Source organism: Fundulus heteroclitus, chromosome 1 (genome assembly GCF_011125445.2).
Source record: "Fundulus heteroclitus isolate FHET01 chromosome 1, MU-UCD_Fhet_4.1, whole genome shotgun sequence".
Lineage (NCBI taxonomy): Eukaryota > Metazoa > Chordata > Actinopteri > Cyprinodontiformes > Fundulidae > Fundulus > Fundulus heteroclitus.
The window spans coordinates 19,215,054-19,236,316 of record NC_046361.1 but is presented as its reverse complement, the minus strand read 5'-3'; the positions used below and the strand labels follow the sequence as shown (position 1 = coordinate 19,236,316).

Sequence of the window (21,263 nt, the reverse complement as noted above, 5' to 3'; positions counted from 1 at the left end):
ACAAAACTAGATAAATTATTATGATGAAACAAGATCTAAGAGCTTAATTAAAGGCACACAACCTGCCACATATGGGAATTTTCCCCAGTAGATCAGCAGCTGCTCTGGTTTTAGTTTTCTGTTGCTTAACTACCGATGGCTGACTGTCCCAGATCTGTCTTGTTGGTCTCTCTCCAGCTAACACACATACACATAGGGTACTATATGTGAGGGTAAACGCAGATATAGTAACCTCAATGGCACATACACCCCATCAGATACTGTAATGAGGATTTCTTTCAATTTGTTTGAATTTACACTTAATGCTTAACTAACTGATTATTATTTATTTTCTTGTGTGTGCACATAAATATTAATATTCTGAAAAACTTAAATTTGCATTTATGCATACCCACAGTAACCTGCACAGTGTGTCTGTTTACAAAACTGTGGCTAATTCGTCTTTACTGCTGCAGTCAGACTTTGATGTTATATTCAATGAAAAGGGAACTTAAAGTTAAAAAAAGCGAAGTTGCCTTTGTTCTTTGAGACGACATCTCTTGTGAATTGCCACTATATAAGTAAACAAGAATTGAACTGGATTCTTTAGACGTACAAAAAAATGGTATGATTGTATATTCTGTTTGGTGCATTTACATAATTTAGAATGATTCTAGCAATAATGATCCTTTATATATTCACATTAGTATTTTCCTGTTATGATCTTCAGCTGCAATCAGGGTATGGTACATTGCAGTATGCGGCTATAGTGAAGTTATTTATTTTGCTGCAGTAGTGGTAAAAACAAGCCCTGCGATGGACTGGCGACCTGTCCAGAGAGTACCCCGCCCATTGACAGCTGGAGATAGGCACCAGCACCCCTCACGACCCCAATAGGGATAAGCGTGTTGGAAAATGGATGGATAAATGGAGTGGTAAAAACACCTATTCACAAATGTTCAAAGACCAAGTCAAGCCTTTAGCCTTTAGTCCCAAATCTAAAATGTCTAGTCTCTCATGTCTGAAATTGACATTCTTAAATTGAATAAAGGTCATCCAGTCTATCAGAATTATCATTATTCTTAAACCTAATTTAACTCTTAAACATTTCACATTCTTATTTTTTCTAAACACCCAAGACAATGTATAAAGACCAGTAATTGCCTTGGATAATTTTTAAAATGAATAAGTTGTAACATGTAGTCACTAAAAACTAATAAAAATGCCTGTATTTATATATATATAAAATAACTACTAGTATATGAAACTGAATAAATCAGAAATTCGACAGCTTTTACTCTAACAGGACAAGCATTAATTTTGAAAACCAGAAGTCAAGAGTCTTTTATTGTCACTGCGTGTTACTGTGGCGAAATTTCTCTTTGGCCACTTTGGTTCACATCACACATAATGAAGGCAAACTGACAAGCAAACAGGCTATGAACAAGAGTAACGGTGTTTTTTTTGTTTTCTTTTTTTTTGTAGCCTTCAGGAGAATCACAGATAACAGATAATGAGTTAGTAAGGTACTTATTGTACAATGAGGATTTGAGGCTTCATTTATAGCAATGTGCATTTATATATTCTGAGATGATGGTGCACAAGTAGACATTAAGCTGTTGTCAGAGAATAAGTTGTTGGAAGTAATTCAAGTTAATTTTCTAATGCAATTACCTGAACACAGATCATTCAGAGGTTAGTTTGTGGTCAATATCACATGAACAAGTTGTTTGAAGCAATAGTCCCACCGTCCATGAAAGTCACGTGGGGTTAAGTGCCTTGCCCAGGGGCACATCGATATGTGACAAGGGCTGGAATTGAACCCACAACCTTCTGATTGCAAGACGACTATGCATCTAATCCACATAGTACAAATGTTCAAATAATCAATCCCACTTTATCAGTTGAATCAATTCTTACTTTTAACACCCCAAAAATGCAAGCAGTTAATGAACAAATTAATATAACTATGTTATACATAAATAACATGGAATCCCCATTATTAGTTTTACCCAGATAGGAAATGTAGCCCTGGTAGTGGTGGTGCAGCAATGGTACCATATAGTTTTTTGTTGCAGGGATTTAAAAATACTGAAAGCTCCTCAGTTGCTTTGTTCAGTTTTAGACAATCTCTCCACCATCTGTGTTTAGCCATTACAGTGTCTCCAATGCTTGCTTTGATAAGTAATATCAACAGTCCAAGCCATTGTGCTGTTAGCTTTTCAGAAGGGGTTCCAGAGATAAAAGCTCTCTGAAAGATACCATCAACAATGTGACTGTTAAAGGGGATGCTGAAAGGGTCAGTATTTATGGCCGTATCCACTCCCCTGTTTATCACAAGTCAAAACAGTTCAGATTAGGAAGAAACCACATCTTGTGTTTTTAAGTTGTCTCTCTGGTTTTGTCTTTGGAACAAGAGAGCGGAAGAACAAACAATGCAGATGTATTATGGTTGTTATTCGGGTGAGCAGTCTGAAATAATTTGAGTATGATAAATTGGACTAAATCTGAAGATTTAATGCAACATTAACTCTTACCCACTGTGTACATGAAAGGTCATACACCTAAAGCGCCACCTGCTGTTTACATGAGAATGACTAAACGAGTCGAGAAATAAATACAGGTTTCATAATTCTATCTTAAATAGTTTGAGGGTTAATGACAGCATATTAGAACAAATTTTAGAAGGATGTAGCATTACTTTATCTGATAGATAGCTGTGTGTCTACTCAGAAAAGGGCATAAATTACTTGAGAATTGTTAAAATTTTATTGGCCATTAAAAAAGAACTACTTAAGACAATAATTAGCTGCTGAAAGTCGGTCTCTGAGGGGTTACCCAAATGGTATGTTTTCTATATACCCATTATGGGTTTCAGATTTTAAAGAGGTTTTTAAACCTTGGTCGTTTTTCTTGAACTTACAGAGATCCATATTAAGTGGTGAGACTGTGGGACTCCTGTAGCTGTCTCTGCACAGAATGTTAAATGCAGAAGTAGAAACACATGATACTCAAGAGTAATATGATTATGTGAATGAAACTGCCCTGACTGTCGCTAAAAACAGGGAAGTTAATGGGGAGGACGGACATTTTCACCCAGACTGGTTTAATATTGAGCTCATTCTTTCTAGGGACGATTTAAAACCCATTTTCTCCCTCAGTCGGGGACAATGGGGAAGGTAAAATCAACAATATAAATTATCACTTAAAACTTCTTTGCAAATTGTTGAGGTTGAAGAACAAAAAAATGTGTTATTTGAAAATTGTTATCCTGTAACATGGATGTCCAGCAACATGCTTCCATTTTGGGTTAACAGAAAAATCCCTTTACCCTCAGGAATGAAACATTCAGAAATCTATTTCCGACAGCAAAATACTTTGTGTACTTTTCTAATTCTGAAACCATCTGAAAAAGTCAATCTACTCTGGAAAAGCTCTATTGAGCAAGTCGTGTCTCACAGTTAGGTTGGTTATCATGTTATTATGTATGCACTTAGGGTGTGTGTCGGACAGAGCAGAACATCGACTGAGGCCTCCTACGATCAAATATGATGCTGCAGCCTGTCATGGTAAAGAAAAAGCTAAACTCTCAATGTATCCATCTTTGTGGGTTCCAACTTTTATCTATGGTCATAAGATATAAATTATGACTAAAAGAACGTGATCCTGGACACAAGCTCCTGAAATGAGCTTCTTTCTTAGGGCGACACAGGTTCAGCCTTGGAGATGAGGTGAAGAGCTTTGCTATTTGGGGGAGACTAATAGTAATGCCATTGCCCCTCAATCAAACGCAGTCAGACAAAGGTTTAGGATGGAGTTTATTGGACAGGCTGCTCTGGAAGGAGAGCCGAGTATAGACCAAGAAACCAAAGCAGGAGCTAAACGAGTCTTTTGGCCTCGGTATGCTTTGGGATCCCTCAGAATGAGCGGGAGAGGGTTGCTGCTCGGTATATATTTGGGTTTCTCTGCTGGAATTGTTAACCCTATCACTCTAATACAAGTAGAAGATGATGGATGGATTGATTTATGGTTAAGTCTGCCTATATTTCTGTAAATTAAAGCTAGATAAAGTGATGTCACAGTCTCAAAGATAGGTACTTTGTAAAAAAAAAAAAAAAAAAAAAAATCTGCTGAAAGCTCATGGTGATTATGTGAAAGGAGAAGAAAAAGAGGGAAACATTTCCTTTGTGCTGCTGGCTTTGTAACCAGCACGGAATGACAGAAAGTAGTGCTGATCCTATCATTCAGAGAGGTGTCCCAAGGCGACGCTTTTTATCTTCAAATGGATCCTTTCATAATTTTTTACAAAAAGTTAAAACCAATTCACATCACATATTAATTTTGGAATGTTATTTAGACTTGAATCTTCTGGTAGGATCTTAATCCTAAAGTTTTGAGAAGGGTCACATCAGGACAGGACTGGGAGTTCTCTGTATATTACAATTACATTAACGCAGAAGTAAAATATTTTTCTGTCTCTTTGATCACTGCGTCACCTGCTGTTGTTGTAGCCGATTAGAGGAAAACTGCAGTCTGATGCAAATATACAACTGGTCCAAATTGCTCACATCTGCTGGATTTGATGAGTTTGTTTATGTCGGTGTGTATTTATTGCAATCTTAAACATTAATCTATTGTAGAAATAAAGCTGTATATGCAAAATAGGTACCAAATTAGAGGAGACTGTAGCACTTATAAGAAAGATTACTGGTGCTGGTAGTGCAGACCAACATTGTTTTTGCCGCTGGGAAAGTTTTTCGCCTTTGTATTGTCATACCAGACTTGCAATGTTTAGATCCGAAGGTTTCAGAAAAGAGAAAGAACACAAGTGCAAATTCCTTATAGTTTATCATCAAGTTAGCTCTAGGTATCATAATTTTACCTATTTCTGTCCTAACAGATGACTGGCTTTGAAAAATAACTGATCATGTTGACCATATGGGGTCAAGAAACCATTTGCCCTCCATCACTGTAAAGGCGGGCCTGTCAATTTAAAAAATAAGTAAAACGAAAATCACCAAAACTAGATAATTGCAGATTTTTTTTCATTTGTTTATTTATTAATTTTTTATTGAAAATGTGTATCAAACAAATAGCACTCAGTCATTTGGTGTAATGAATAAAAACCACCATTACATTAAAATTTGTGTTTTGCTAGATTCTAAGGAACCTTTATTGTGCCCTAAGGGGACAATAAAGATTCCTTGAACCTTGATCCATTCAGTTTCAGGATTTGGCTCAAAAACAGTGTCTCATCTGTGGATTGGTTATTTTATGTTTAGTTTTTATGGGGTCTTTGCTTGCAATTTGAAAAAGGTAAACACTCTCAACATCCTCTAAACAGGTAAAATAGTAACCAAGAAAAATATTTAGCATAGACGCCTAGCAAGTCTCTTTTTTTCAGACAATAATCAGGAATCTGAAAAGAAGGCCGAGCAGCAGGGTTTATGAGACTGATTCAAGAGCTAACTTTGATATTTTAGATCGCTGCTATTGATTTCTCGCCTTTCATGGGATTTTTGCTCTACTGCTCCATCTCTTACAGGTGATAACCAACACAATGCATTTCAGATGATTTCTTTTTGGAGGGGAAAAGCAATTTCTTTTTTTAGACACACCACTGCACCCTGACCACATTTACAAAAACTGGAAGTAAAAAAAAATAAAAAATCTTATTTCAATATTTTTCTCTTCAATTGGTGCAATGATATAGTCACACAGAGATAATTAAAGTGCAAAAGGTGGATAGTGTTCTGTTTGAAAGAGGCTAATGAAAGATTTATGCTCCTTCGATATCTGCAGTTTGATCAGTTGGGTAATAGCACTATTTTGTTGAGATCATATTGGGGTTCAATAGCTTCCTCTCAAACTACGCTGCACCTCACAAAACTTCATAAAGTGATGCTGTATGATGCTGCTTCATGCAATTAGTTTTTTCATCTTCTTTTACAACCTTTAATGCACATTTTTTGAAAATATGGAGCCATTCCTCTGCTGAAGTATTTCTGGCATTCTTTTGTGAGGTCATATACAACGCAGGTGTCACATTGCTTTTTCTTCAGATTTGTGGAAAAAACAACGTTGTAGTTATGTGTGCAGGCCTGTATGTTTTTTTTTTTTTTTTTATATACCACCTGGTGTTTTGTTCTGACATGGGGCCACTGCAACTCAGCTCATGTTTGAGATAACGAAGAAGCAGAGGAAGACTTTTTGCCTGTGAACGTATGCATGAGACAGCTGCACATGGTTTCTGCCCAATGAACTAGAAGATGTCTTAAAAATAGAAGTTGGGCGTGCTTCGGTGTTGCAGTGGTTAGGGCGCACGACCCATGTACGGAGACCTTAGTCCTCGATGAGGCCGACCCAGGTTTGACTCTGACCTGTGGTCCTGTGCTGCATGTCCCGTCAGCCCACTATACGAAAAACAAGCCACTAGTGCTGTAAAAACCTGAAAATAGAAATAGTTATCATCATTTTATCCCTCTACTTATTTTCCAACGTTCAGTCAGGATTGGCTACCAATGTAGTTATTTTCACTTGAATTGTTTTCAGTTAATAGCCGGCGTAATAAAGCCTAAAAAAGGCAAGGAAAGTTCATTTATGTTGCATCATCATCCATACACAGAAAGGCCAGGTTGAGAATATTTGAACATGTACAGAGGGAGGGATGGTGAGTGCATTGGTAGAAGGATGCTGAGGCTGGAACAGTCAGACAAAAGAACAAAAGGGAGATTTATGGATGGAGAGAAAGACGACATGAAGGTAGTTGGTATGAGAGGAGATGACTCGCTGTGGCGACCCATGAAAGGGAAAAGCCAAAAGAAAAAGAAGGAAAAAAAAGATCCATAAACAAAGTGTTTTGTTGGAAAATAAAGGACCAAAACAAAAGAAAATTACATTATAAAGAAATAAAGTAAAAGAATAGTAAAACTTTTTAATAAAAAAATCTAATGCATAAAGCCAAATGAATAAGAAAAATTGACCTTTATGGGTAAAGGTGTTTTTTTCCCCCTCCCATTCCTGATTTCAGGGAACCAAGAGTTCACGCATATCTCTTTTTGTCAGTGAATTGCTTCCAGTGCTGAAGTGGAAAAAAAACCCAACAGGTAACACCAGGTTCAAAGGTCTCTGATGACCTGAGGTGGTCAGCATGGATTATACATGACCCACTATTCTGAAAGATATTTATGCCCAAGACTCGTGTTTGAATTCTATGCTTGAAATACCAAGAACCGGGGCGTCGAATTAAGGACTGAAATTATAAGTTCCACTTTCCTGGTGCTGGTCAGGACTCTGGCTGAAGTAATTTTTATGAGCTGCAGCTGCCTGATGGATTTTTCTAGATAGACCATTAAAGACTGCAACACACTAACCTTACACACTGAAACGCCTGTTTTTCTGTTACCTGCATTGACAGGAAAGCTCTCATTCTGGCAATGCTTTTAAGATGGTGGCAAGTTGATTTAGCTACCTGAGTTAAGAGAAGAACATTCTCTGTTACATTTTAGCTTAGGAAAACTACTTTACTCAAAAAACAAAAACAAACAAACAAAATCCACAAACAAAAAAAAAAAAAAACAAGCTGATGAAAAAGGATGTGTCAATGTAATCTGTAGTTTTATAAAATCCAAAATAACCATGAGTACATTTCTGTACAAATCTACCCTATTTTATATACCCGGTGTATCCCAGTCCATGCACATTTCAAGAATGTTTTTGTTCCCCTTGTTTAAAAACCCTGCTTTTATTATTTACTTGAAATTTTAGTTAATTATAATAATAACAATGGAAAGACAAAGTATGTTGCATTAGATTTTTTTCATATTCTGTAAATAAGCATAAAAATTTTATTTTAAACATTTCACATATTAGCCATTTGATCCTTGTCTAATTGGAGACTGAAGACAACAAGTCAATTTTCCATTTATAGGATATTTTTGGAAGCTGTAAGCAGTAATGTCACATGATATAAAAGCTAGTAGTGGGAGCTGTAATTTTAGCTGAGAACAATTTGACAATTTCACATATAATTGTATGAAAACCTGATGTCCGATGCATTAACTCATGGTCAATTAGAAGAAATAATGGTGACATAATAATTTTGTGCTACGAGTAACACACCCCAGAAAGTAGTATAACAAAATAAATTCTGACTGAAAAATCATGTACCTTCAACATTTCTAGATTTGAGGATGACCACGATTAAGGTAGTTTCTTCAGATGAGCCCCTTGTTGTTTGCTAATGCATGTACAAAACAAACAATGCTGGGGCATCAGTCAAGATTATTCCATATTGATTTCCTAGTCCGAATTTTCTCAGCTCTCAAATAAATCCCCACTGAGCCCCACAAGTTAACTGTGTCACATGAATACAGACATGAATTATTCAAGCATTTTTGGATGATTCCTTTCAAATTTGCCAGTAAGTGTGATGACTTCTGATGTGTCCTAAATAGTCATTCAAGAGTTACCGAATGTTGATCAATAATTTAGCCTCAGAATTCTTTACAAAAAAAAAGAAACAGCAGAGAAGACAATAATAAGGTGTATAAAATGGCTCATATTCTCTGAGACCCTCTCGAAACATATTAAATGTGTTGATGCAGTTAATGCTGTTTAAAAGCATAATTATTTAAATCATCCTAACCCATAGCTGCCATAGTTGGTTACTTAGCACAGCAATTTGTATGCTGAAAATTTTGATTTTAAAAGTTTGTACAAAGGATTCAAATTTTGGCATCTAGGGCCATGCTGATTTTAATGTGTCCTTAATGAGAAGTTGCATTAATCATGAATTTACCCACAAGCGGACAGAGAATAAAAACTATTCTGTTTCATTGAGTCCACATGATAAAAAATAAAAAACATTCCCAGCACCAACAAAGACTAAGAGGTTAAAGTCATATATGGGTTCTGTTTGACTATAATGGGCAAAATGAATATTATTAATACTAATACTAGCAGTATTATTATTATTATTATTATTATTATTATTATTATTATTATTATTATTATTATTATTATTATTATTATTATTATTATTATATCAAAAGTGCAGTATTTCTGTTTTAAGTTTTAGTTTTAAATATATCTTTAAATTGTTGGATCTAATGTACATAATTACTTACCCACTCCAGAACATACAGACACCTAATCGCTTTCCTTTTTTATTTAAAAGCAAGACGGTAAAGGTAATCTCTAGGTAAGGCTTAACCTCAATGGCTATCCACTGTGTCCTTTGTGGCTTTAGCTCTGGATCACTGATTTTCTTATTTTTATGCTAACATTTAAAAGGGATAGCAGAGCGTTGTAGACCGGGGTTGCATGCAAGCGTAAAAGTTTGCTCTTTGCCTGCTGAATGGTCCAAATCAATGCTGATTAATGAGCTGAGGTCAGTCGCTGCAGGAGGAAGCCGCCATTATCTCTGATTCTGCATGTTGAATATCTGAATGGATGTGGAATCAGAAAGAGGCAATCAGTGTTAATCACAATGAAAGGGCACACACTTTGATCCAGGCTCCCCTCCCCTTTACCCTTTGTTTCCTCCAAGAACAAGCAATATTTAGTTTTGTTACAAGGCTTTGACTATCATTACAGCAACGACAAATAGCAAAAATATTCGGAAAGTTTTGAGGACTAACGCCTCTTTTTCAGTATTAATATTATGTTCAGTTTATTTCAGCTCATAGTCATTTCAGTTTAGGAAAAAGGGTCATTTACAACATGATAAATCAACAATTTTGTGTTTTATCTAGGCTAAAATAGCTAGACATACAGTTAAGTCCTAACTTTATTATACTATGGGCACATTTAGATTTGAACTGTCTTCAACTGAGAAGTTTTTTTCTGATTTGAAATGAGACATGGACCTCTCAAAAAATAGTAAAACAATGTAAAATGAGTATCAAAAACTGTTTCTCTAGTTTATTGTATAGTCTTGTCAATAATCATTCAGATAATATTTACTGGCATTACAGCACCCTTTCTCATAACTGCCAACCAGCTTTTTGCCAAATTGCGTTAGTATATTGATTATATATATTTCTTTTTGATGAGCTCCAAGTTTTGGTCATTGGAAGGTTTAATTTCCACCACCCTAATGTTTAACAGCTCCCGCCACAGATTTTCAACCAGATTTAAATCAGGAGTCCTGGATCAATGTGTGCGTCTGTGCTTTTATTGTGTCTCTGCTCTGTCTTCTCTAACCCCCAGTCGGTCGAGGCAGATGACCGTTCACACTGGGCCTGCTTCTGCTGGAGGTTTTTCTCCCTGTTATAGGGGAGTTTTCCTCTCCACTGTCGCCTCATGCATGCTCAGTATGAGGGATTGCAGCAAAGTCATCGACAATACAGACCACTCTCCCTGTGGCTCTACGGTCTTTCATAAGGAGTGAATGCTGCTTGTCAAGACTTGATGCAATCTACTGGGTTTCCTAAAATAGGAAACATTTTAACCAATCTGTATAATCTGATTGAATTTGACTTTGGAAACTGCCTTGAGATGACCTGTATCATGAATTGGCACTATATAAACAAAATTGTATTAAAATTTAATTGAATTTACTTCAGCTGGGCCATACTTCAAAACATTAACACTACTTCCAGTCAGAACAAACAGGCTGTTAAATTAAAAATACTTTAAAGCTAGATTTGCTAAATCGGGGGTATAAACAATTTTGGGCTCAATTGTACTTTAAACACAGGCGATACAGAGTTGAATTGATTTAGTGGATTTATTTGTTTAGAGCTAGTTTTCTATGCAGTCATATTAATGGAAACCGTGGGAGATATCGATATACTGTGATCAGCTCTTCTATATGTATTCCTAAGTCACTTGTCTTAGCATAAAATACTAAGCAGAGTCATTTTGAAAACAAATACACTATCTAAAACCTATCTGTCTGCTTTAACCACTGGTTATTGATAGAAATGTTTGGCACCAAAACAACTGCCTTTGAACAGCTGGCACTATGTTTCAAATAAGACAGTTACTTTAAATTAGAATTGCACCGATACCAATACCAGTATCGGCCGGGGCGCCGATACCGCGCTAAAATGGTGGTATCAGTACCAACAAATAGGTCACAGATACCATTTTGTTTGTTTGTCACTTGAACGCAACCTTCTCTCTCCCGACACTCACTAGTTCTACTGGATTCACTTTGTATTAGTCTTTTTCTTGCTTTAATAAGGTAGCAGCTTGACAAAGCCATGATAGCAATTATTTTACATTCAAGTAGTATGCAGTTCTTCATATATACACACACACATAAATTTCAAAGTAATGGTATCGGTATGGTATCGGTATCGGCCGATACTGCACAGTCAGGTATCGGGTATCGTATCGGGGCCAAAAAATGGCATCGGCGCAACACTACTTTAAATCATGAAATATGCCCATAATAAACCTACACATGCATGCTACATCAGTCTTTCTCCACTGGATAAGATCTTGTGTTAACACAATCAGCCTTGGCAGTGAACAAGCAGCCGTGGAAGTGGATAACAAAAGTGAATAATGAACGTTGTGTTCGGGTGTACCTTTGTCACACCACTTCTTAGATGAGAGAAACAACACATAGCACACTGAGACCTGGGCGAGCCTCATTAGACTGCAGTTTGGACTTTTCCTGCCTGCCGTTTGGTTAACATTTATTCCTGCTCATGTGTTTCAGAACTCAGATTCACTTCACAGTGGCCATTGATTTCACTGCATCAAACGGTGAGTGTTTTGACTACAATAACCCTGCTCGGCTTTCATTTATCATCAGACGCATGACAGTCATACCACTGGAGGTTGCTTTTTTTTCCTGCTTGTGATCTTTGCTCTTTGTTCAGTTGCATTTATTACTTGGGGTTCATGTGAAACAAGATTTCATACGTTTCATTCTGAGAAAATTGAACAGAACTAAAGCAAATCTATACAGCTACATTCCTATTGAACTTTTCAACATGTTTTATTTTGAATTTATCCTTATGACTATCACCAAGTCGTGCATGATTCTGCAGTGGAAGGAAAATGATCCATAGTTTTTTACAGTTAAAGATGTGAAAAGTGTGGCATGCATTTGGAACTGACCTCAATGGACCGATACTTTGTAGAACTCAGCAGTTAAAGCTGCAAGTACTTTTTGTGTGTATCTACTTGCACATCTTGTCAATTGCATTTAATATACTTTGACTAGATCCATCTAACATATTTGTTTTCTTCTTAAACCTATATATTTTAGCTCTGGCTGTATGTTGAGTGTTGTTATCCTGCTTTAAGGTGAACCTCAGTCTCAAGCTCCAAACAGGTTTTCTTAGATGACTGTCCTGTATTTATCTCGGTCTTTCTTTCCGTCCACTATGAATAGCTTTCCTGTTCCTTTAGAAGAAAACCATCACCGCAGCATGGTGCTGTTTCAACATCTTTCACCATGGTGATGATGTGTTTAGAGTGATGTCATGATACACAGCCTCAAGGCGTCCAATAGGGACAGACCTGCCTATCACCTAACAACCCTGTTGTGATTGATGATTGGTGATGTCATTTGATTCATCCAATGACTGAGTAGATATGTGGCACTGTCACGGCTGTGCTATTGATATTGTAGAGTCAAGCCCAGAGGGTTTTAGGAGTAATTTCCTCTTGAAATTACATATCTGATGTAAATTAAGTACAGCTCCAAAAATGTTAAGTGTAAATGTAAATTTTAGTTTTCGTGTGACACTAAGGCATTAAAGAATATTTTTTTAAGTGGAACTACTATTACAAATGTCACTATGACTAATTTATAGGTGGTTAAACAGAAAACTCTAATATTCTGAGCCTCACCTAAATACTTTTTTCAAATAAACACTGCAAAACTACATGAAAGTATAGGAGTAGCCTCAGACGTTGCATACCCACACCTTGACTATAATTCCAACAAATCTGGACTGAATCAGCTGAAGTTTATTTGTTTCATAAAGGTTTTAGTATGCAGTGTGATTCTTTATCCAAATATGCCAAAACTGTGTCAAATGTGTTTTTTACCTTTATAAAAGGGCAGCAGATCAAATAAAATTTCTGATTTCCATTGTAGGACTTCTTCAACACATGACAAAGCCTTTGGTAATAAGATTTACCGTGTGTTCCATCAACATGTACCATTGTGCACAGCATAAATCAATAAAATACAGAGAAAACCCATAAATCATGACACATCTTTTTAAAAAAACTTCAAGAGCAGTCAGTGTGCTCTTATATATTGCCATAGTGAGCGCTGCAGAAAGTTCCATTGTTAATTGGTCACAGCTACAGTATGTGAGAAACTGCTTGTGCATCACTGTGCGCACAACAGCAGGGAGTGAGGCTCCATCCGAATACCCTTATTGAGTAAGGACTCTTTAGGGAAAGCGGAAGCGCGTCAGCAGTCGCCATGATAAGAGCTGTATAGTGCAGTCAGTAAGGAAGGAAGTAGTAAAAGTATCCTTTAAGTTAAGCTAGTTTTGCCTAGGAATCCCGCAACGACCCTAACCGGCGCTATGGTGCCTTAACATGACATGACGTATATCAACGAAAATGTCTGGAGAGAAGAGAGACGTTTTAGTTCATTTTCAGAAGGCTGTAGGCCCAGATTTGACTCGCCACATCCTTGAGCGTTTCCGTCATGTAACGATGTCGGAGTTAAAGGCTATATGAAATCGGCACAGCAGTCCAAAGCTGCTTTCCTCCCCACGATAGAGTTCTTACTGTTGACCCCGTGAAAGGTTACAGAACTGGAGCTATTATTAAGAGTATTTGGATGGTGCCTGACAGTTTTGTAAGCTCTGTTACGCAGTGGGACTATTCAACCACCACAGATATGACAGAAACATGCTGTATCTTGTTTAGTCGGTAGGACTCTAGTTTTTAATGATACCGACCTTGGGGTGGGTGGAGTTAAGCATATCTGTGCAGCAATGAGAGAGTCGGCAATGTTAGATAGACTGTTAAATGGCATTTTGTGTTTAAAATGCTGTGAAACCAAACGTATTTGTGACAAAAATTAGCGACTTTTTAAAAATAAACATTAAAGCCTCCTCCTTATAAGTACTTAGGATAGTAAAATACATTGATGGTTTCTGACCTACTTTTAAAGCCTGATGAGATAGGCATAGGTCTTCTGGGACCGAGATCAAGCCCAACAGGCTTAATCCTGCAAGCCAGCTTCTTCTTTAGAGGTTGGCTTGATCAGTTAGAGCTATAGCGCTTGTATTAATGCCACCTTCAGGGGATATTAGGTACATCCATTTCACGGTTGCTGTGTTAAAGGTATACTATGCAACCGGGGTTGATTTTCCAGCGAGGCTCCCCCCAGAGGGCGAAAGTAAAAGTGCACTGTTGTAAAGATGCTCAGCTGTTCAGGTTTCTCCGTCAAGCCAGGCGCGGTTGTTTTGAGCTTAGCAGACAGGCGAACGCAACGAAAAGTAAAAAAAAAACGGCAGTACAAACAATGACTAACACAGTGAAAGTATGAACATCAGGCTTCCCGCAGTGCTATCTTGGCGAGGCCGCGGCCGCGGTAGCGTCTCACCAATATTCAAAAATAAAAAAAAAATATATAATAATGAATACATAAATAAATAATAATAATAATAATAATAATAATAATAATAATAATAATAATAATAATAATAATAATAATAAAACTTGATATGCTTGCATGTTTATTTGACGTTAACACGTGGTTCTTTGTTGCTTTCGCGCGTGCATATAGTGAATGGCAGGGCAAAAACACATGGAGTTCTTGCCGTAAAGCAAGACCGACTCTCGCGGTGTTGCACGAGAGTTCTGAACCTGTGTGTGCGGGCCGAGGGCTCTTGCAATTGCAAGTGCGGTATTTCCCCCACAGACCACCAGGGCGGCCGAGAAAACCTTTGTTCAACCTGAAATTATTCATTTAATCATTCAAAACGATATGGAACACATTAATTAACTGAAAAATGTTGCATAGTATGCCTTTAGGGGTGAAAAGAGCTGACCGGGTAATTTACTTGGACTAATTTGCATGTGTGAAAGGCACTAATTTTTGTTCAACCCTGGAGTGGGGTCCCAGTAAATTACTGGGATTTTGTGTGAAAGGGGCTTTAATTTAGCTCCCTTCATGTTAATTATGACTGAATCCACACGACGGTGTATACTGTATCTGCACAGAAAGGTTTAAGTGTAAATATGAAACCAAATCAAGCTGTACGAACTGTAATAGGCATTGCAATAACTATGCAATGGAGTGAGTGGTGTGGTAATGCTGCCACCGAGGTAAAGAAGGAGGAATAAGGCAGAAGATCAGGGAGAGAGAAAAGAGGCGTTGGTGTGGACACCCAACAAGGCGGTCCACACAAATGCAGTAAAGGAGCAAAATGTGTTAGTGTAAAGTCCACGATAAAATTAACAGTTTCTGAAACACAACTGCAACTCTGAAATCCACCATCGTTGTTTGCATTAGCATATTCGCATTAAGGGAGAAACGGACGCTATGTTGGCTTGCATGTCCAAACATGCTAGTTTGTAACTGGCTCTGCGGATAGGGGTGCCGAGCTGCTGCAGGGGGCAGCTTCAAATTTTCCCACTCTGGAAGCCAGTTTCAAATTATTTTGCAGCTGCATCATCTTGACCCGACCCCAAACCTGTTTTCGCATGGACTGAGCCTTAGGCTACGTTCACGCTGCAGGGAAATGCTCCCCAATTTTCTTGCCCATATGAGACCCATATCCATTTTTTCATGGCAGTGTGAATGGCCCAATTCCAATCTTTTCACCGTAAGTGGTACTAATTGGGATACGTATCGGATATTTTTCAAAGTGTCCTCAGTCTTAACGGTCATGTCACATTTTATCCACACGCAGTAGTAGCTGTTAGAGCCACATAAAAGATAATTTTTAGTTGCTGTGCTGCTTACATCATTTCGTCTTGCTGCGATGTGGTCTTAATATTGTTGGCTCCCATTGCTTGCGGTCTTGAACCGTTCAAACAGAAGTATGATGCCGGTCTCATTTAACAGTAGTATGAACGAACAGCTCAAAAAAATCAGATTTCAGCAAAAAATTGGAAATGAGCATGAAAACCTACAGTGTAGATATAGCCTTAGTCTCTCTCAGTCAGCTTCTCTGCTCTCATTCCACCACTGCTGTTCCACATTCTCCTCTAATTAGCTCACATAGTTCCTTTATAATTTTCCGCCTCTGTGTCAGTACATAAGCTCCCTGACTTAGATTTGTTTATTGCTGGATTCTTCCGTTCATGTCATGTCCGTCCCACGGCTTCTGTCCTTCATGACAAGCGTTGCAATTTTCTCTGTTTCACCTTTTTGACTCAGGTTCTGCCAGATTTTTTGGGCCCAACTAAAAATCCAACATGACAAGTGAAGATTGTTGTCATTCTGTCAAACAACGTGTTTTTGATTTATAAAGTTACATTTTGATCTGTTTTGTCTCATGTTTTTACTCAGAGCCTTGCTAAACATGTGTTTAGTGTTTTCTTCATGGCTTGGATCCTCTTCAGAACAAATAAATGTGTACTAAGATTGAATTAGACACAGATTAACTCAATTTAATATAGCTGAATTCTGAAGGCAATTGGTTGCTGGCTTTTATTTAAAGGGATCAGTGTAAAGAAGTTTGAATACAAATATGCATAAATTTTTTTAAATTTTTGTTTGGGTAAAAGAAAAAAAATTAAAACCACATAATTTTCCATCCACCTCACAATCATGCACTGCTATGTGCTGGTCAGTGACAAAAAAATCTCGATTACTGAAGTTTGTGGTTGTAACTTAAATAAATTAAAATCGTCAAAGGCTGTGAAGACTTTTTAAGGCACCGTATACAAATGCATAAAGAAATAATGCAATATTAACATCTGTCACAGTTTTCCCTCCTTCACGTAATAACAGATCCTGCTATGAAACAAAATTGCAGTAACCTACTTTTATTGCTGCCTTTTAGTCTCATCAGATTTGTCATAATTACGGGTTTTTAGTTGTTTTTTTTTGTGTGAATATTTCAAGTGCACACCTGGGTAGAATGGATGTTTCTGAAGTGCCTGATAATGAAGCCTCATCTCTGCTAGCGTTTCTTTTTCATTGATATTTTATCAAGTATTTTGTGAAATTCATGTCACTTTGAAATATCTGTATTTGACAGATACTTGGTATAACATCCTGCTTAGTTATTACACATTTGTTCATAGCTTTTATGTGAATAGCTTAGGACTAATCTATGGATTCAAAACAGGTGCTTAAATTTCTTCAGATAAACTCAACCTCTTGTCTGCACTCAGTTAACAGGAGCATTTCAAAGCAAGAATTCGGAAACATCGCAAAAGCCTACATTCTCAGCTTATATGTGTGTTACCCCCACACAAGACTTTTTATAGCTTTGCTGAATCCCCTTCCTTATCCCAAAAAAACAAAAACAGGTGGTTTCATTACAGCATTTCATTCAAATCATCCCTTTCCCGAATGCAGCTGTCAGTTTGCTTTCAGCCGGCTGATGTGCATCACTGACTCAGACCTTTCTTGTCTCCAAAGGAAATCCATCGCAGTCCACTTCTCTACACTACATGAACCCTTATCAGATGAATGCCTATGCTATGGCTCTGAAGGCTGTGGGAGAGATCATTCAAGACTATGACAGTGATAAGATGTTCCCTGCACTGGGGTTTGGTGCTAAGCTCCCGCCTGACGGGAGGGTGTCTCATGAGTTTCCACTGGTGAGTAAACTTTGGGATTATTTTAGCCAGTTTCACTTGGAGTCAATGCGAATGAATGTGAAGAAAATCTTGGGTCTCATATGTCAGATGAGATCATATGTTTAATTTATCATATGTTTATGTGCAATATGAATGTATCTTTTTTTGACATGAATGCAACCACTTGTGCATGGCAAACCTAATTTAGAAGGAGTTTCAATCCCTTTATAGTGCAAATTAGTTTCTGTAGGGCTGAAGGATTCTTAAATCAATTTAGCTTTTTTCAGCCAGCTAATGCACTCGGCGGCTGCACAGTACAGCCTAATGAGGAGTGTGTCTACAGGGTAATGTCTGCATCACTCCATGCCGCCATTAAAATTTGCAAATTAAGATTCATCTCACCATATAATTGAAGCCTCATTTCTCTTCATGCTGTAGTCACAGAAGTGGGCGTGAAAGTAAAGTTACATTGTTTTCTGGAACATTTGCTGTAGTGTCGTGGTTTGAAATCTGCCCTCCGGTCAAGAGAGATAGCATTTAAGCAAGGTTTGACAAGCATATCTCTGGTGGTATCTTTTTTTTTTATTTCCCCCCCAAAAAATGTCACTCAGCCCTCCGAGTCTGGCCCACAGCTTTAAGGGAGCAGGGGAGTCATAACTCATTGGGATTGATGATGAAGAAAGGATAAGAAACAAAAAGGAACTGTGAAGCGCTGTTGACAGATTTGAGTTAGATTTCAGAAAGGAAATGGTTTCTTAAACATATAGTGTAGCTACTCTATTCTGTAGTTTAAACACCGACTCTCAGTTTTCCTTGTTTTCCCATTCTCAGCGGGGTTTAGTTGCAGAAGAGAGAGCCAGGTAGCAATCTATAACATCCTTGTAAGGAGGGATAATGTTACTGGTCAGACTCTGTAGGGAAACTCGGGCAGGAGACTGAAGAGATCATTCTTAATGTAGTGCTCTTGACATCTCAGAACTGTTAGACTGTGGAGGAAATTTACATTAAACACAGACAGTGACTCCAGCGAGCAAAAAGGACAAAGTTTAAGTTAGCTATCTTTAAGAGGGTGACCAAATTGTATTTGAGGAGACCAGAAAATGTCTATTTAGAAATAGACCCAAATAAAAGACTGTGAGAGAATAGCATAACATTTGTTGATCCGTCTGCATTAATCTTGTTCAGATAATTTAAACATGTGGATGCTGCTTCAGCTAAACCTGACTTCCTTTTACTAAAAAAGTTTATACTTTATACTGTTTAGAACCTAATGATATCTCATTCAAGAAGCTATACCTCAAATTACTTTAGTTTGCTTAAGAAAAAATGCTTTTTACGCAAGGCGTTATGAGTTAAAAGATGTAATTTGATACTAACAATTGACTAATTGATTGCACAATGGAGCTAGTCCAAGCTTTTTTTAGTAAGAATAATGGTGCGTTCCTTATGCCTCAGAGGTCGGGACAAATGAGTCGCAGATTACATCATCTCTGCCTTTATGCGTTCCAGTTTCCCTGGTCGGACAGTAGGAAAAAAAACATGGCGCTCGCACTGTTGTTAAAAGAACGACAATAACACTGTTGTAGGCGGTATTTTGTGCAAATAAACAGAGCTGAAACATCTTGTCTGATGAACACTAAAAGGTAGGACTTGTACGACTGATTAATTGTTACATAAATGATTGAGAGTGGCTGCAAACATGATTTGATGATATGATGATTTTACTAAATGCTGCTGCGAGTAGCAGCCATCATGAATACAGATGTCGGTTATCATCCTGTTGCACCGAGTTTCCGACTCATAAAACCGACTTTACGAGCCGTTCCAGGTAAATTTTCCGACCCGGAGGTTGAGAATCCCGACTGCTGAGGACAAATGGAACACACTACAAGTAGATAACTGAGGACAACCATTCTCTGTCAATGGCACAACGAGAGTCATTAACCATTCACATGAGAAAATATAATTTACCCGAGATGTAGCCATTTATGTCAAAGAAAATGAGGAAAAGTCCCTCAATGAAGCCTTGTTTCCTCCAGAGGATTGTGCCCAAGCTTCAAGCCGTTTTTTAGTCTTGTGCATGTCAACTGAGAGGAGACCAGTTTTAAAATGAATGGAGGACTTTGGCTGAACCTGTTTATTTTGCCCATTTATCCATCCATGAACAGCACTTTTACCACCTTGTGTTTTCTTAAATGTGCTATATAGATAGTGGATTGGATCTGATTCAATATCTATCAGTATTGCATTGTAAGTGTTTCAAAAAGCTTAGTATTTTCTAATACCCAATCTTGCAGGTATAGCCCTATATATATTTGCAATAATGCATTTCTTGTTTCTTTTTCAGAACGGCAATGTTGAGAACCCATACTGTAACGGTATTGAGGGGATTCTTGAAGCTTACCATCAAAGCCTTAAGACGGTTCAGCTGTATGGACCCACCAACTTCGCTCCTGTTGTTAATCATGTGGCAAGGTGTGAACACAAAAAATCCCCCACTGTAAAGAAATGGGAGCACATTTGCTTTTCTTTTGGAAGCCAGTCTGTAAATAAGGCAGCAACACCATCAGAGGTATTAAGTCAGTAAGTGGAGGTTTTCTCTCAGAACTAATGATGGAAAAACAGTCAGCCGCAAGGCGGAGATGAAAAGAAATGGAAATCAGGCATACGTGAAGCCAGACATATTAGAGTGCTCGCCACTTTATTTTTAGACGTATAAAGTGATGAAAGTGGGAAAGAAAGTTCATGTGAACTTCAGGGAAATTATTTCATGTCATGTTGCCTTTCTAGAAGTGTTGATGACTTAACCTATTTAATAAAGGATTTTTACTGTAAAGGGGGAAAATGCTGTAATTTAACATTATGATACAAATGTCAAGGGTTCACAGAGCAGCAAATTAATTTGCTGTTCAAGTCTAAAAACTTAGTCGTACCTCGCTAAATAAAAAGCAGTTAGTTTGTTAAAGATGGTCATCTTTTGGTTGAACTATTTGTAGTAGTAGTAGTAATAATAATAATAATAATAATAATAATAATAATACAACAAAGGCCCTGTCATATCCACATCTAAAACATGTACAAACTTGGGTTTGTTACCATCTACAATTCAGCAAAAGACCACAAAATTACACACAATCCGTATGTCTATCTCTTCTTCTGAGGTACCGACCTCTTAAATAAAGATTAATATTATGACTTTGAATCAAAATCCTTTTTGCAGCCCTTCAGATAATATTAATCATTAACATTAGTTTTTCTGGATATTCCAATTTAAAAATTTAGCAACATAATGAGACATTTAACTTAGAATTGAATGTTACTTTACCAGGAGTCTTCAACGCCAGTCCTCGAGGTCCGGTGTCCTGCAACTTTTATGTTCCTGCTTCAACACATCTGAGTCAAATAATCGGGTCATTAGCAGGACTCTGGAGAACCTGAGGTGCTTAGACGATAATTCAGCCATTCAATACAGGGACACATCTAAACGTTCCAGGACACCGGACCTCCAGGGCTGGAGTTGAAGACATCTGCTTTAGTCCAAACCTCCTACTAAACAACTAAATCGGATGGACATTAACTTGTTTAACGAC

The 21,263-nt window shown here is 37.5% G+C and overlaps 1 protein-coding gene across 2 annotated transcripts in view; it reads left to right on the top strand.

The window, feature by feature from the left end:
- cpne5a (copine Va) overlaps positions 1-21,263 on the top strand; it is a 124,835-nt gene that overhangs the window by 87,278 nt on the left and 16,294 nt on the right. For both annotated transcript variants that reach the window (XM_012870671.3, XM_012870670.3), the window contains 3 exons: positions 11,654-11,700; positions 17,513-17,694; positions 20,021-20,148. In XM_012870671.3, the coding sequence (XP_012726125.1) occupies positions 11,654-11,700; positions 17,513-17,694; positions 20,021-20,148 (357 nt within the window). The remainder of the gene's footprint in view (positions 1-11,653; positions 11,701-17,512; positions 17,695-20,020; positions 20,149-21,263) is intronic.